This window comes from Cervus canadensis, chromosome 3 (assembly GCF_019320065.1).
Source record: "Cervus canadensis isolate Bull #8, Minnesota chromosome 3, ASM1932006v1, whole genome shotgun sequence".
In the NCBI taxonomy this organism is placed as follows: domain Eukaryota; kingdom Metazoa; phylum Chordata; class Mammalia; order Artiodactyla; family Cervidae; genus Cervus; species Cervus canadensis.
This window is the reverse complement of record NC_057388.1, coordinates 81,855,701-81,871,642: the sequence shown is the minus strand read 5'-3', so window position 1 is coordinate 81,871,642 and position 15,942 is coordinate 81,855,701. Positions and strand designations below refer to the sequence as shown.

Genomic DNA, 15,942 nt, shown 5'->3' with positions numbered 1-15,942 from the left:
ATGGACTAAGGTCAAATTAGTGTTTTCCAACTTACAATTTCATCTTTTTTTAATCCACATAAGTACAGATGGAATGACCTACTAATAACAGAAGATATAAACCACTCCAGACTTGACTTAACCAAGAAATCTCAAATCATATTAAATAAGGCACCGATTTTCAATTTTGTAGAAAATAAACTTGGAATATTAAGCAACAATTAAAAACTCATTCTAATTACTTCAACCTTTTAACTATAAACTATCTAACACTTTAACTGAAATTTATTCTAATACTATTTACTATGAAGTAGAATATGATCCCATTTCCTACCCTATATTTGTCTAACTTCAATTCCCATTAACTTAAAAAACTGACTTGGCAGGGAAAATTAGCTTACATATAAAACAGTAATCTGAACAAACATGACATCAGTGTTGGTAAGAAGTCTGGCCAACAAGTCCCATGGGGAGTAGGAAGAAAAGCAATATGAACTCTTGCTGAGCAAACATTTATGCCTTAGGTACTGTGCTGGTGGTACTCCACTAAACATGAAGTCTTCTGTCAAGAGGCACTGGTGATTACAGGAATCATTAAAGAAAGCAGTTTTGTTTGCATGATGTTATGGACACAACAGACTCCTAACCCATTCATGATAACAAAAGCATGATCTGTTCTCTATAGTCTGCAGTCTACTCTGATCTGTAAAAGAAGTCAGATATGAAATATGGCTGCTCATGGAAACAGTCTACCTTAATCAACCAATATACAACCACACGCAGCTAGATGATCCAACCCCACAGTCTCAGACACACACAGCTCATCCCTCCTTTCCAGTCTTCCTACCCGCGGGGACCCTGCCTGGAACACTCTTCTTTAGTTCCTCTTTGTGAATCCTATCCAGCTCAAGCTCGACATTTCTCATTTTTGCTGCCCATTCTGGCCCATCAAGCTCCCTTTTTCTCTGAGTACTCTTAGCATTAAGAGATTTCAGCTGCCGTGCACACACTTCTGTGTAATATTTTACACATTTTTGCACAGAAAACTCTTTCTCTTCAATAAGCATAAACATCTTGACAGTGGTGATTCTCCATTCATTCCTTTTTTTATATGCTCCCACAGTATTTCACACACTACCGAGCACATGGGAAACAGTCAATAAACATACTAAATATTTTTTAATAAACTAAGAAAAGATACTTTGGAATAACACAAAGAGTGGTGACGATCAACTTATAGACAGATGTTGCTAAACTAAGGAAATGGAGTATACATCTTCTGAACAAAACTCTCTTTTAAAACAAAAGGATAAAGTACTAAGTTATGCCCTTTCTTGGTTTAGATAGGTTTCCCTATATCATCATAAAGTCCTTGCTTTCCAACAGACACAGTTATAGCAGTTATACTGATTTATATTACGTCCCTAGTAAACATAAATTTGCACTGTATTCTGTTTGCTGTAAGATCAGAAGCTTATGATAGGTGCAATGTTCCTTACCTTTTAAAAGTTTCAATAGGTTATTGATAAGAATGAAGTTATATCTCACCCTCAAGGCAAACAATAATGAATTTAAAATCCCATTCCTCTTAATATAGTCATTTACTTTATCTTCAAATTGTATTCTATTTTAATGCTTGATTTTTACTTTTGTGTAGGAGTTATCATTTTTTGTATTAGCATGCAGTTGATATGTATCTTGTACAAAATCCACAGCTATAAAAATATTTTTCACTGTATCAAAAACCATGTTTTCCAAAATAATAACTTTTAAAGTTATAAAAGCTCGAGCATTTAACTGAGAACCTTAGATGCTATGGTAACATTGGAAAGTTCATTAGATTAATATGAAAGTAAAACTGTCAAAATACTGTATTAAGTATTCACTGAAGTCAAAGTTCCTCCATTTTACCTTTAATTGTTTGACAGAAGTATGAAGAACAGTCAGATCTTTTATTACTATGTCCTTGGATTCACAAATTCTTCTTACTCAGAGTTATCTGGATAAATTAGCGGTAGCTCTCAAGTAAAGTGAATTTTGAGTATGTTTTGAAGAACATTCAGGTAAAACAAAGGTAAAATCTGAGCTCTATGAAATACACATCTAAAACATTCAGCTTACCTCCAGTAGATGAGAATACCCACAAGAACCACTAGACAGATAAAAGTCAGGGCCGACACGATCACAAGGGGTATAACCGCCTTCTTCTCGGATTCCAGCCCCTCAGCTAGACCAATACGAGACTCATGGCTACTATTACTGGCCTCTGTAGTCAGAGAAAATTGAGAAAGTTGATATTTAAGCTTGAGGAAAAAGTACAACATTTTTCAACCGAATAACTGCAATCTTCTTGCTGTTGCTTACCTTTAAAATTTCTCTGACCCAAAGCTTAAAAAGTAAGGCATTGCAAAACAAACGAGTCATAGGTGTGAAATATACAGTGTGGGGAATTTAGTCAATAATTATGCAATATCTTTATGGTAACTAGACTTATTGTGGTGATCAATTTGAAATGTTCAGAAGTATCGAATCACTGTTGGGCAACAAGAACTAAAATGGTGTTATAGGTCAATTATACTTCAAAACCAAACAAACTCACAGAAAAAGAGATAAAAAGTAAGTCAGGCTATCAGAGCTGAGGAACTATAATATCCAACAAAGATTGGTAACCAGGAAGCATAATATTGCCTTGAAAAGCTTGTGAAAGGGAAACTAAAGTATTAAAATAAAAACTAATCAGTTTTTAATAAAAATGATCCAGAAAAGCAATGCTACTTATTGAATTACCATATATAATCTTGATTTCCCAAAATGAATTGTAGTGGAAATATTTTTCATCCCACAGTTAGGTAAATAATTAGGAGCAATTAATAATTTCATAAAGAGAGACTCTTAGGATAACTCTTCTTACATTAAGATAACCCTTCAATCCAGCAAACTGTTTAAAATTTAGACATGTTATTTTGAATTCCCTTCTTGCCAACTGTTTTTCTCTATCAAAAATAAAAATATCTTTGCATGTGAATTGAAGGAATGCACAGATCTAAGACATTCTTTTTAAATACCCAAGTGTAAATTATGAAAAAGTCTAAATTCTGTCCTTGGGTTATTTCAGAAGATAGCAAATAACTATTTTTTTGTGACAAATCAGGTACATTTTTGTTCTAGAACTTTCAAAATCACTGCAACCAAAGCTATCTAAGTTGTTAAAAAAGTTTCAGAACTTCAGAGTGTCAGTGACCAGTCACAATTTTTCCCTTCTACTTTGAGGTGTGTGCAATGGGAAACCAAGATTATTGTGCCACAGAACCCTAACAGGATGCTACAACAAGTTGACACTGCTACAAAGGAACAGTCCTTATCCTGTCCACCTGTCGGATCTCTGGAGTAACTAAGTTTAAATTCCTCATCGGAGTCTACCTTGCTTCCAACATATATGGTACATTTGGTATAAAAGTACACTAAGTACCTTACTCTTAGTGATAGACAATGGGAATTAATTTAATTGAAAATACTATCAATTTAATGGAAAATATCTGAGGATAAATTTGACAGTCACAGATTCATAAATAGAGCACTGAAATATGTCTAACTGGAGAGAATGTGAGAGTTAAAACGATAGATTCCTTCTGTAAAGAGAGGTGATGCAGAAAGGGTCAAGAATTTAATCCACATATAGGAAATGCATCAAAGGATTATAAGTGGCAACAAAATATTCCAAGATGTGTATTTTTATAATTACAGAAGCATTTGTGAGAAAAAAAATAGAATTCAAAGTTGTGACTGGAAATAATGAAACTGTATAAAAAGTGGGAATATTGTAAGTCAACCGATCCTTAAGCTGTAGTCAATATCCTTATGAAAGAAGGCTAAACTTCGCCTTCTATTACATTAATCATACACTCTGGTCATTACCTACTGTGGGGAGACTCATTCAGAAGCCTAAATAAACCGAGTCTGAATGCACTGGTATTGCTTTATGAAATTTAGGAAAGCATTTTGTTTTGTACACAATTGTCTTCCCATTTTTTTTCTATTGTTACAATAGAAAGTTTGTGGTTAATAAAGGAAATAATCCACTTAGCAAAGTCTCTGGTACCTAGAAATTACAAATGAAGGTTAGTATTATTATCTATTTCAGTCATTCTTGAAGTAAGTCCCCCAAAATAGAGGCATCGGCATCACCTGAAACTTGTTAGAAATGTATATTTGGGGCCCTTCTCCAACCATCCCAAATCTACTGAAAAAGAAACTCTATGGGTAAAACCCAGCAATTGATGTTTTAACAAGCCCTCTGGGAGATTTTGATCCACATTAAAGTTTAAGAACCAATGATGCACATTAACTTACATACAAAGTGAGTTTATATAATTTCACTAGTCTTCAACGACCACAAATATTCACTGCAGTAGGCACATAGTTGTATGTGTATATATATATATGTATGTATGTATTTAGATGTGTACACATCTAACTTATGTATATGTACATACATATATATGATATATGCCTGACCAAATATGTGATACATATGTCAGATATATAACACAAAATATGTAACAAAGTACAATATATATATATCATGTGTACTATATACATGCATTATACACACACATGCACACACAGTCTTACATGTAGACTTTACTCATAAGTTCTCTGGAATGTCTGATTTTAAAACAAACCTTTTAATTAGGGAATTAGAATGATAAAGCCAAGATAATTTCATATATTAAAACTTAAATATTTTATATGAGATATCACATGAAAGTAAAAACAATCAACTGGCTGCTTTGTATACTATAATGAAGAGCAACTAGTTATACTGCTTTTTATATTCATTAGTTGACACTAAAATATGTTTGGATATGGCTCTGTAGTATATATGAGTTACCTAAGTGATAAGGCAAGAACGTGCTAATGATCAGGAAATAAAGAAATAAGAATAATAATAGTTTACAAATTAAGCATTATATATATTTATATATATATGCTATTGTTCTCAATCATGAAAATGTAGTCTCTAAGAGACAGACACCAATGACACATGTTTCCAGTCTGAGTTTTTTTTATTAACTTTCTGTGTGACCTAGATCAAGCAATCTAGTATCTTTAGGACTCAGTCTATGCATTCATAAGTTGCAGGTACTAATATCTGTCTTATCTATATTATTTTGAGGAGCATGTCTTATAAATTATTCTACATTCTAGAAATAGGTAATAAAATGGTAAGTTTCAGAATTAGTCTATATGCATTTGATATAGAGGCATTTTCAATTATTGGATAAGACAAACTACATATGATTTTTTAGATATGTTTTAAAAGCAGGCAAGAATTTTCACCTATATGATCTTATTTATGTCATCAAATATACTACTTGATGCTGTTAGATGATATATTCATATTGTTTTCTCCCCATCAATAGGAAAACATCCTCAAATTAAATAAATCTAATTAGTGCATTGACGAGAAAATGCAGTAATTTTAGTCAGTAATTCCAGGTTTGACATTTTACAGTATATAGTCTTTCCAGAACAGAATAATCTAGCAATAACATATAGATGATGTCACTATATAATAAGATAGAAAAATGGGTGCATTCCTGATGTTTTCTTTTTAAATCAATCTAATAAAAATGAAAAAACCAAAAAAAACTATCATTGAAGCCAGATAACAATTCATATATAAGGCAGTACTAATGAATATGGTGACCCATGAATTCATTACTTATTTTCACATAACAGAGTTTAAGTGTTGAAAACTGGAATGCAATGATAAGCAGGTATCAAATCAGAATGTAGAAAAACTTCTCTATCAAAACGTACACGCTTTTAATTGCTGCTGCACTGAAGGAAAAGTACATAACTCATTCAAGGAAAGGAAATAACAAAGAGGAAAAATCTTATTATCCTAATAAGATTGGTATCTATGTTCTGGATTTTAAATACCTACTTTTACACAATAAGAGTGCAAGATGTTACCTTATCTTTTGACTCACTGTTGAGATTTAACTATTTTTCATTGTTCATTTTTTAAAAATGCCTTAAAATGTAAAAAAAGCAAATTATAAAACTTAAGATCAAGGCAATGAAATTACCTAGTATTTCATATTCTTAATGGCATTGAATTTCCCCTCTCTGCACCGCCCCCCACACTGGCATCTAAAGCAAACATCTGTATTATATACGCTGCAAGCAATCTCCTGGAAGAAACATCTGGCTATAAATTAGTTTGCATAAAATACATTAACAAATGAAATGCATTTCTACAGAAAATGTTCTTGTGTTGTACACCTTGTCATACAATACCTATACATACTATGCATATTAATGGCCATTATTTTAACTTCTTAGAAAGGTATGTAACAAGTATAAAGTAGAAGGTATTTTGTTAGTTCACACTGCCCTCTTTAGGCAACGTTAAGGTAATCAAAGAGACATTCTTAAAAAATTAAAATCTTAAAAAAAAAAATCTTACCATTAAACTTTCAAAACTTAGCAACAGAACATTTTTCTAAAGCCCCCAATCTGATGTGGATGTCCAAAACATCTAACTCCTTTCCAGTGGGTGGGTCAGAGGGAGACGCATATGTCATATTATATCAGAGTTTGTAATTCGATAGATTTAGTTGGCAATGTAATTTAGAATATGCATAAATATTAAAACTAAAATCATCCAAAATACACTCCAATCTATTATTTAAAAAGCAGTGTACTAAAAATGTATTATGTACACATAATTGCTCTCACGTGTAACAGGCATCTTGCAGAATATGAAAAAATTGACAATATAAATCATCTTATCTGTTTTGGAGAGAGTTAATTTAAGGATGAAAACACATTCAGTATTTCTTTGAAATAATAAAAAAATCAAATTTTAAAACCTGTAAATTGATTTATAAATATCCTGACTTTTAAAAATGAAGGCCATTTTACCAAATATCTCTTTCCAAGATTTTTCTTTTTCTTTTTTTTTTTTTTTTGAGGCAGAAAGCCATTACATCTATCCCTTGGATCCATAACTAACCTGCCTCTGAAATGTTGAACACTTCTGAATGCCCGCTAGTAATAGTCGGTGTTGAGGACTGTGGGGATCCAGGAGTTATTTCTGAGTCACCTGTTTCCAGTACCCCATCACCATCTTTTTCATTAATATCAGGAAAACTGAAATCTGTGGAAGTCTCGTTATCATTAAGGCTATCTGAGGCACCTTGCCCTGATCCACTCTCTTCATCACTTGTAAGAACTGCCCAAGCTTTAGATTCTGGGCTGAAAGGAAGCAGGGCATTGTTAGTCTGAACATCATTTTCCTGTTTTCCATCATTGTGCTTCTGGGCTGGCACATTTGTTGGTGGTGATTTATCAGGACTTCTGTCCATATCAGTCTGATTGTCTGATATAACACCTGTGATTTTATTTCCTTCTTCAGAATTCTCAGATAGTGCATATGAGATTGGGTTATTCTGATCCACAGAACTGTTCTGCTGGGTGTCTGAGTCATTCATTACCTTTTCCTGTGATTCTCTATAGGAGAAGCATGACATACACCTATTGATAGATAAGCCATCTTTATCTCTGTCATCATAATAATCATCACCGTAATCATCAATATCACCATCGTCACCACCACCCACCAAACTGGCATCAGATCGGGCACTTTGAATTGGCTCAGAAGTTGTTCTAGAAGGAAACAGCAACTCGGTTGTGGTTACAGAACCATCCTTGTTTGGAGAAATGGCTGAAATGGAAACATACACATTTCCTAAAGGGACAGAAGGATCAGCAGTTACAACTGGATCAGAAACAACTGTAGGAATACCAGCCAATACCTCATCGGTGACTGGGCCCTTGGTGGAGGTGAAGACTTCATCAGAATAAACAAGCTTACTTATAAGCGTATCTGGTGGTACAACTGATAAAACAGGAGTTGCAAATGCATGCCTTCCTTCTGGAGGAAAGACCTGGTTAAGCTCCAAATTGGCAGTTTGGAACAACTCATCATTATTGGACAATGAAGGTACTGTTTGGTGGGAACTTTCGCTTTTATGCAAAACTGGTTCAGAATATTTCTCACTTGCATAAGAAATGGTTAAAGCTTGAAGTGAAGCAGCGTGCGTATTAGGAGTAGGTGATACATCAGAGATTGGTACAGATGTAGAGTGCAGCGTATTTTCCCTTGAAGCGGCATTGGATGCCACGAGATGTGATACTGTAGAACTAATGTGCTCAACCTTGGGGGTTTCAACCACTATTGGGTCACTAGGCATAGCTGGCAGATCAGTTTTAAGCAACAAGTCAATACCAGAAGCCTGAAAGGAAGGTTGCAGCAATACTTCAGTACTAAAAGAAGCTGAGGGCTCATAAACTAAGAGCTGAGTTGAAGGAGATAACATTTCACTAGAAGTAGGGTCAGAGGATGCTGGCTCTGAGTGTGCAGATTTAAGCGAAGTGTCACCAAATGCTTGAAATACAGCGTGTGAAGACTGAACCGGAAAGTTACTTTCTGGAATTTGACTAATCTCATGATCATAAACCTTAGTGGCAGTTAAAACAAGAAGCTCTGGGAGGATGCCCTCTGGGCTAGAAGTGGAAGCAGAGGATTCTTGTAAAGAGGCATTCAATGTATTTACATGATCATACAGGTCAGGCATGACTGTGCTTTCAGAGGGGTAAACCAGGTCACTGAAAGAAGAAATGTGCCGTTCTGTCTCCTCTCCGTGTATTGTGTCACTTTTAGAAAGTAGCTTGTTATTGTCACCAGACATAGAGGTTGGATATGTAAACTCAGCTACAGAAACGGGTGAAGACATATTAAGGGCTGTCAGACCATCTGTGTCAGGCACAAAAAATTCACTATCAGAGGAGGCTCCAGACCACTCCCCATCACCTGAGACGCCCTGAGTGGGCTGCAGCAACGATGCGCTTGGGGTTACTAAGGGAGACTCGGGCATCGGTAGGTGGTGACTAGGGCTGCTAGATAAAGAACCCTGAACAGAATCACGCCCAGGTACCGCAGAACTGTCAAAAACCCTGAAGAGGTGTTGGGAGCCCTCCTCATTAGTTAAGGCATAAGGTTCAGGCCCTGAAGAACGTGCATGCATCAGGACATCACTGCTGGATGCTTCAGCTGGAGAAAACATAAGCGTTTGATAAAGGACAGCAGGCTTGCTAGCACCAAATTCCAAGGTCTCCGAAGCAGCACGCGTAGTGATCTGATGCGACATGGCATCAGAATACGGAGCAAGGCTGGGCTCTAATAGCAAATCACCCCCAGCCACCGGCAGAGAAACATGCAGGGACCCCTGATCGCTCTCAAGAGCTGCAGTAACTTGCGGAAGGATCTGAGAGATCGTATACACACGGTGAAGCAATTCACTACTGGAGGAAGCGGAGGAAAATGGGAGCAAAGGCGCACCATCAGAGGAAGACAGGATGGATTCGAAGGACACACCGACACTGGGAAATACAGGTGTAGCATGCAAGGCCCAATCACTACTTGAAGCAGCAGGGGTAGTGTTGAGGGTCTGGTTGTCAAGCAACAAGGGGGTGACTAGAGGAAAGACTTCACTACTGTAGGAAGGTTGGAGAGGTGCCTCACCATTGTACACTGGTTGAGTTGTCTGCGCGTGTACCACGTTGACGGTGGGGACCGAATGGTGTTGTCCGGAGGACGGAGTAAAAGCGTGAGGTGTCACCTCAGTGGGGAAGTATGCAAAGGTAGAATACTGTGGCATTCGCACATCTGAGACCGAGGGGCCCTGTGACGGCAGTGGGCCTGGAGGAGAGGATTCTGTTGTCTTCTCAGATTCGTCACTATCCACGTCGGTGTAATTAGTCTGGAGAAAGCTCTCTCTACCTGACCCGACATCGGGCATCGTCGTCACGTCTGTCGTACTAGGAAACCACATATTTCCATCAACGGAAGGATCCTTGAGAGATTCTTCTGAACCTGAGGAGGCGGAATCTTCTGAAGCATTTCTCGCAGATTCTGGGATAAAGACATCGTATGTGACGGCCTCTGGGTTTTCTGAAGGAAATAATACATCGCCAGGGGATGTGTTCTCGGAGACGAATGGCACAGCGGAAGTTGCGGGACTGGAACCGGAAGAATCATCGGCTCCTGGATCGAGCTTGAAACTGGTCAATAAACTCTCTTCCTCACTGATATCAGTAGATACCTCTTGCGATTCCGTCGTGGACACTGTATCTGAATATTCCACCGTCCCGGACAAGTTCATCTGTGGAAATCGGAGAATGGTTTTAGAGGCGTCACTTGAAGAGGCTGAAGTGCCTGCCAGAGTGAGAGGGGGAGGCTGGGTCACAGTCCGTGAAGTCGAAAGAACGTCTTTTTCTGGGTCTAATTCAGTGACTGGCTGGGAGGTGGAATCTAAAGATGTGTTGGGAATATCACTCTTTCCAGAGAACCCGCTTCCTCTTGCTGGGGAGCGGTTAGTCTTGGCCTCGTTGTATTTGGTCCCCACTCGGTTGTAATTTGTTGTGGTAGAAATCTGGGGTTCCTTTCTCCTGATCTGGTTTGTGGCACCGTCTCTACCAGGATTCACAACAGTGTCTCCTTCCATGTCCTTTCCCTCTTCTTCTTCCTTTGAAAAGCAAGTAAGATTTAATGGGATATAAGCAAATTAGAGAAAAATGAATTTTTTTTTAGTTCTACCATTTTATTGCTACCAACCCATCTCCCTCCACTCTTCTCATGCATGCGTGCTCAGTCATGTAACCCCATGGACTGCAGCCCTCCAGGCTCCTCTGTCCATGGACTTTTCCAAGCAAGAATACTGGAGTGGGTTGCCATTTCCTTTCCATGAAATCTTAATAATAAACTGCATTACACTGTGATTCTTCACTTATGGGATTTTGGAAACTTCTCATAAAGCACCACCCCCCTAGAAGACACAGCTCTATCTCGTAACCAGTATTATCTACCCTTGAGGGAGAGTAATTCAACTCAATGAAAATACCTTATTTATGGCTGCTTTTTAAAATTTTACTTTATGGAAGTAATTAATAGATATCACAGCTTTGAAAAGAAGACACGGTGTAGTGGTAATTACTGAGAGTGTTATTTAACATGGTATTTATTTTCTTGTGTTTATATTTCTCTGTTCAGTTCCTCTGGCAACACGTTAAATAATAATTAGCTTCTTGTAATGCAATGGTGCCCCACTCCAGTACTCTTGCCTGAAAAATCCCATGGACAGAGGAGCCTGGTAGGCTGCAGGTCATGGGGTCGCTATGAGTCGGACATGACTGAGCAACTTCACTTTCACTTTTCACTTTCATGCACTGGAGAAAGAAATGGCCACCCACTCCAGTGTTCTTGCCTGAAGAATCCCAGGGACAGGGGAGCCTGGTGGGCTGCCGTCTATGGGGTCGCACAGAATCAGACACGACTGAAGCGACTTAGCAGCAGCAGTAATGTAAAATGGCAATGAAACAACTTATTTCAAAGATCAAAGTAGTTGTATATTCAGACTATTTGTATGTATTTGAATACATCACAATTTTAAAGCTATCCTAACAGGAAAGTTTAAGACTGGAAGAGGTTTTCGCTTTTGTTCGCTTTTGTTTTAAATACTTTTCCCTAGGAGTTCATCTTAAACCTAGACAGACATTTTTAACAACTGGTCAAAATATGGTCCTAGTTCTAGTCATTTAATTTTGTGTTTCCTTTAGAAATACCATTCAGATGACCTGGTCTCTCATGGGCACTTAGTTACTATGATGGCCCAGGAGTGATCTGGCTAGATGTTAACCAAAACCCATGGTTTCTTTTTATTTAAACTGTACATATTATAATACGTCTAATCATATGTTTAAAACATTGAATTGCCAAACATATTAAGATATGATATTTTTTGTTCACATGGGACATGAATTTGTCAGTTTTGTAGCACTGGATCTTTTAAGGTCATGCTCCTTGAAAAAAAGAAAAAAATGACCAAGTACAAATTGGTCAGTGAGAACCTGACCAATATCAGTAGGAAGAATCTGAATCTTAAGCCATGTGTGCTCATGAGCTTTTGTCTCAGACACACGGAAAGCTATACGTATGAAACACAAGATTTCAAGCTTAATGACTGCATTGTTATCTACAGCTTAATTATTCTGTTGATTTAAAGTTGTTTTTTTTTTTAAATCTTAAGGCATATGCGACAACCCTGAGAAGTGAGTCAGCATTAATGCTCTGGATTGTATCAATGCTAAAATGGATATTCTCTTAGATTCCCCAGATCCATTTCTTCCCTAGTGGTATTTCTTGATAAAATTTTGCATTCTGATTGATGCCATGTTCACAAGGACAACTAGGAGATTTTACCAAATAATTTCCTGAATAAATATTCCCCTCCTCTTCAAGCCCCAAAACTTCATGCAAAATGAAATAAGAACAGTTTGCCTCGACTCACTCTTGGTGGAAAACACTCTTCTTTCCTTGGAAGTTCTTACAAACATTTGCTTTATAATCTGATCCAGAGTTTTGGTGAGGATCAGTGTTAACCTTAGCAATATGTAGTGTCTGAATTCTTTCTCACTTTTGTAAATCTGGATACTTGCCAGTTTTCTGGTATCACACCACACTCTTTCCCTCTTACCAAGACTTTTAAACTTCGCTCTGCTCTATTCAAACCTCCATTTTCTTCTCTCCTCCTTCTCAGCAGATGGTTTTCCTGATAACAGAGGCAGTAGAAGCCACCAGACAAAAGCTCAACTCTTCCTAGCATTAAAACATCAAAACCCACCAGGACCAACCAAATCCACCTTTGCTCTTCTCATCCTGTTGTAACTGAGAGTGGTTGTTCTACTTCCTTTCTAGTTTCTGCATTTGTGTTCTAATCCATTCTCTATCATCCTCTCAGGAATTGAACACAACTATTCCCCTCCATTTTGTATTTTCAATTTTGCTTTCTTAAATGGATCATTCTTACCAGCTCAAACCCAGATCTCTCCTATTTAAAAGGAGCATAATGGAAAATCTCTAATTCAACGCCTAGTATTCATTTTACCTCTCCCCTTTTCTTCACAGTAAAGTTCCCAAAACACACGTCATCTATCTTCTCTATATCCTCTGACAATTTCTTTTCTTTAGAACCTTTATTTTTTGGTAAGTTTTTTTTTTTTTTTTAATCTTCGTTGTGCAGCATGTGGGATCTTAGTTCCCTGGCCAGGAATTGAATCCGTGTCCCCTGTATTGGAAGTACGGAGTCTCAACCACTGGATCACCAGAGACTAGAAGTCCTTGATCTGACAATTTCTTTCAAATTCCATATAACATTGCTTCTCTTCCTCTTTGCTTATTATCCCACACAAACCTCCTTTATCATCCTCCTACTATAAGCTATGTAGACTTCTATAACATTGTTCTTAAAACATAATGCCAGTCACCCTTTATTCTGTTACATTTTTGGGGAATAAAAACTATACACACACAAAACACAAATTTCCCTTTCATCATTGTGAGATTCTTAGAATCTGATGAAGGTGATGGACCTTTCATTAATCCACCCAACTAAGTCTTGTACATCTCTATGGGGGTCACACTGTCTCATGTCAATGATTCAAGAAGAACATAAGATTCATGTTCTATGATTACTTTGTACATATATGAAAATACAAATATTTTAATGGACACTGTTTCCCATAAAGTCTTATTAAGTTATTGTGAAACTTTCCTCCTCTATGGTTTTGATATGGATCACACCTGTTATCCTTTATGATATCTATTAAAATTTTTTATTGAAAAGCCTTGATTGTGCTGGAGATAATTTGTCTTTCAAAGTCAGACATTCCTATTGGAAGAAAACTTGAGGAACATTCCCCAAACTATTCATTTCCACGTTGTTGTTGTTGTTTAGTTGCTCAGTCATGTCTGACTCTTTTGCGACACCATGGATTGTAACCTGCCAGGCTCCTCTGTCCATGGGATTGCCCAGGCAAGAATACTGGAGTGGGTTGCCATTTCCTTCTCCAGGGGATCTTCCCGATCCAGGGACTGAACCTGCATCTCTTGCATTGGAAGGCATATTCTTTACCACTGAGCCACCAGGGAAACCCTTATTCAGGTTTAAAACCATTACTGATACATTCCAGGTGTTAGCCAACTTCTATCATTCATTCCTGCATGAATTGATGAACGTGAATAGTTTTATGAACTGTGTTTGTGTCCCCTCTAAATTCACATGCTGAAACCCTACCCTCTCAAACTGACAGTCTTAGGAATTGGGGCCTTGGGGAGTCATTAGTATTAAATGAGGTCATAGGTGGAAGCCTCATGAATGGGATTAGTGCCTTTATATTGAGTCATGAAAGGTTGCTTCTTCTGCTCTTCTCCACCATGTGAGGACACAAGTCTGCAGTCTACAACTGGAAGGGTGTTTGACACACATCATACACACACACAGATATGCTTAGCTGAATTCTGTTGTGAACTGTGGACTGCTCATTTTGCTAAAATAGTCTTTTGTAAGAGAGAACTGCCATAAGATAAAAAATCACTGAGGTAATGGTTCATGTGAAAACACAACCTAACCACTATTTACTGCTAGATAAGAATATTACATTTTCACAAGTTATCAGCTCATACACATATATGTACTAATGGACACATTCATACTACCATTAACAATAGAAAACCTGGATTTAACATATTATCTCAGTTTTGATGAATAGCATATTTGGGCTTAGGATGAAATACAGACACAAACAGTCATTTTCTATTTCAAAAATTAAGACAATGTTAAAATTTATAAATATCCTTAAAGGCCCATTTACTTAAAGGGCCTTGTGTTGGCAACAGACTTTATAATATGCGCAGTTCAAACAAAAATAATCAAATTAAATGGGCAAAAGAATATATACACTTTATATTTTGGCTCACATTTATTATCAATCTATCAATCACTGGTTAAGTTAGTCAAAAATAAGCTGTAGCAACATTATGAATTGCTTAAATATTACTTTAGTTTGTTAGAAACATTTAGAAAATGAAAAAGTTCCAACTTGCAGCTACAGTTCATAGCTATCATTATTTTTAAAGTTCATCATTTTTCTAATTATCAACAAACCTTTCCTATCTCTTTTTAAAAACTATACCAATTAAAGTGTCTTCCAACTTCTTCATAAAAATCATGTTATTAATTATACATTAATCTACAAAGCTCAGCAACTAATCCTACAACCAATGAATCATGCATGCAACACGAACTTTTTATTAATGCAACATCTGAAACCTAACCAATAATTCAAAATAGACTTTTTAATATTTAAGCACTTGAATAAAAAATAGCTATGATACCTTGATTATTTCTTCAGTTCCAATTAATTCGGGAAAGAGGTCAAGTTCTACAAAATTAAAAACAAAATTATTAACATTTTTATTCAACTATTTCAGCTTTATTGGTCTACTTTTGGATGGGAAAAGAGAAAAGGAAAAAAAATAATACTGGAAAATACAGAATTGCTCAAAGAAAATTTCAAATTTAAGTTTTCAAGACTACTGAACATTACATAACACAGCACTTTGTAAACATATAGGAAACTGCACTCAGAACCTTGATTTCTATCCTCCACTCCAACTCCTTTCCCTATTTCCACCCCAACTGTGATTGAAACTAAGAAGGAAAAGAAGACAGTGAGACTGATATTACTGGGTGCAAAGAAACCCAAGTAATTTTTCATCAGTGCAGACTTACTGCTGATAAAAGCATAGCTGGGAAAATGCCAGGGGATAAGTGACAGATATTCTTATTCAACTACTTATTCCTTAAGGTCTTCTTCTGACTGAAGGTCAAATAGTTATTTTTTAAAAATTAATTAATTTCTGGCGGTGCAGGGTCTTCAGTTGCTGTGTGAGGGGCTTTCCGTAGTTGTGGTGAGCAGAGGCTATACTATAGTTGCGCTGCATGGACTTCTCTTGTTGCAGAGCAGGGGCTCTAGAGCGTGGACTTGGTAGTT

The 15,942-nt window shown here is 36.8% G+C and overlaps 1 protein-coding gene across 4 annotated transcripts in view; it reads right to left on the bottom strand.

The window, feature by feature from the left end:
• PTPRZ1 (protein tyrosine phosphatase receptor type Z1) overlaps positions 1 to 15,942 on the bottom strand; it is a 193,264-nt gene that overhangs the window by 40,591 nt on the left and 136,731 nt on the right. For 2 of the 4 annotated variants that reach the window (XM_043463568.1, XM_043463569.1), the window contains exons 11-13: positions 15,284 to 15,330; positions 7,004 to 10,577; positions 2,101 to 2,245 (exon numbers count right to left, since the gene is read on the bottom strand). In XM_043463568.1, the coding sequence (XP_043319503.1) occupies positions 2,101 to 2,245; positions 7,004 to 10,577; positions 15,284 to 15,330 (3,766 nt within the window). The remainder of the gene's footprint in view (positions 1 to 2,100; positions 2,246 to 7,003; positions 10,578 to 15,283; positions 15,331 to 15,942) is intronic. The other 2 variants (XM_043463570.1, XM_043463571.1) reach the window with 1 other exon arrangement.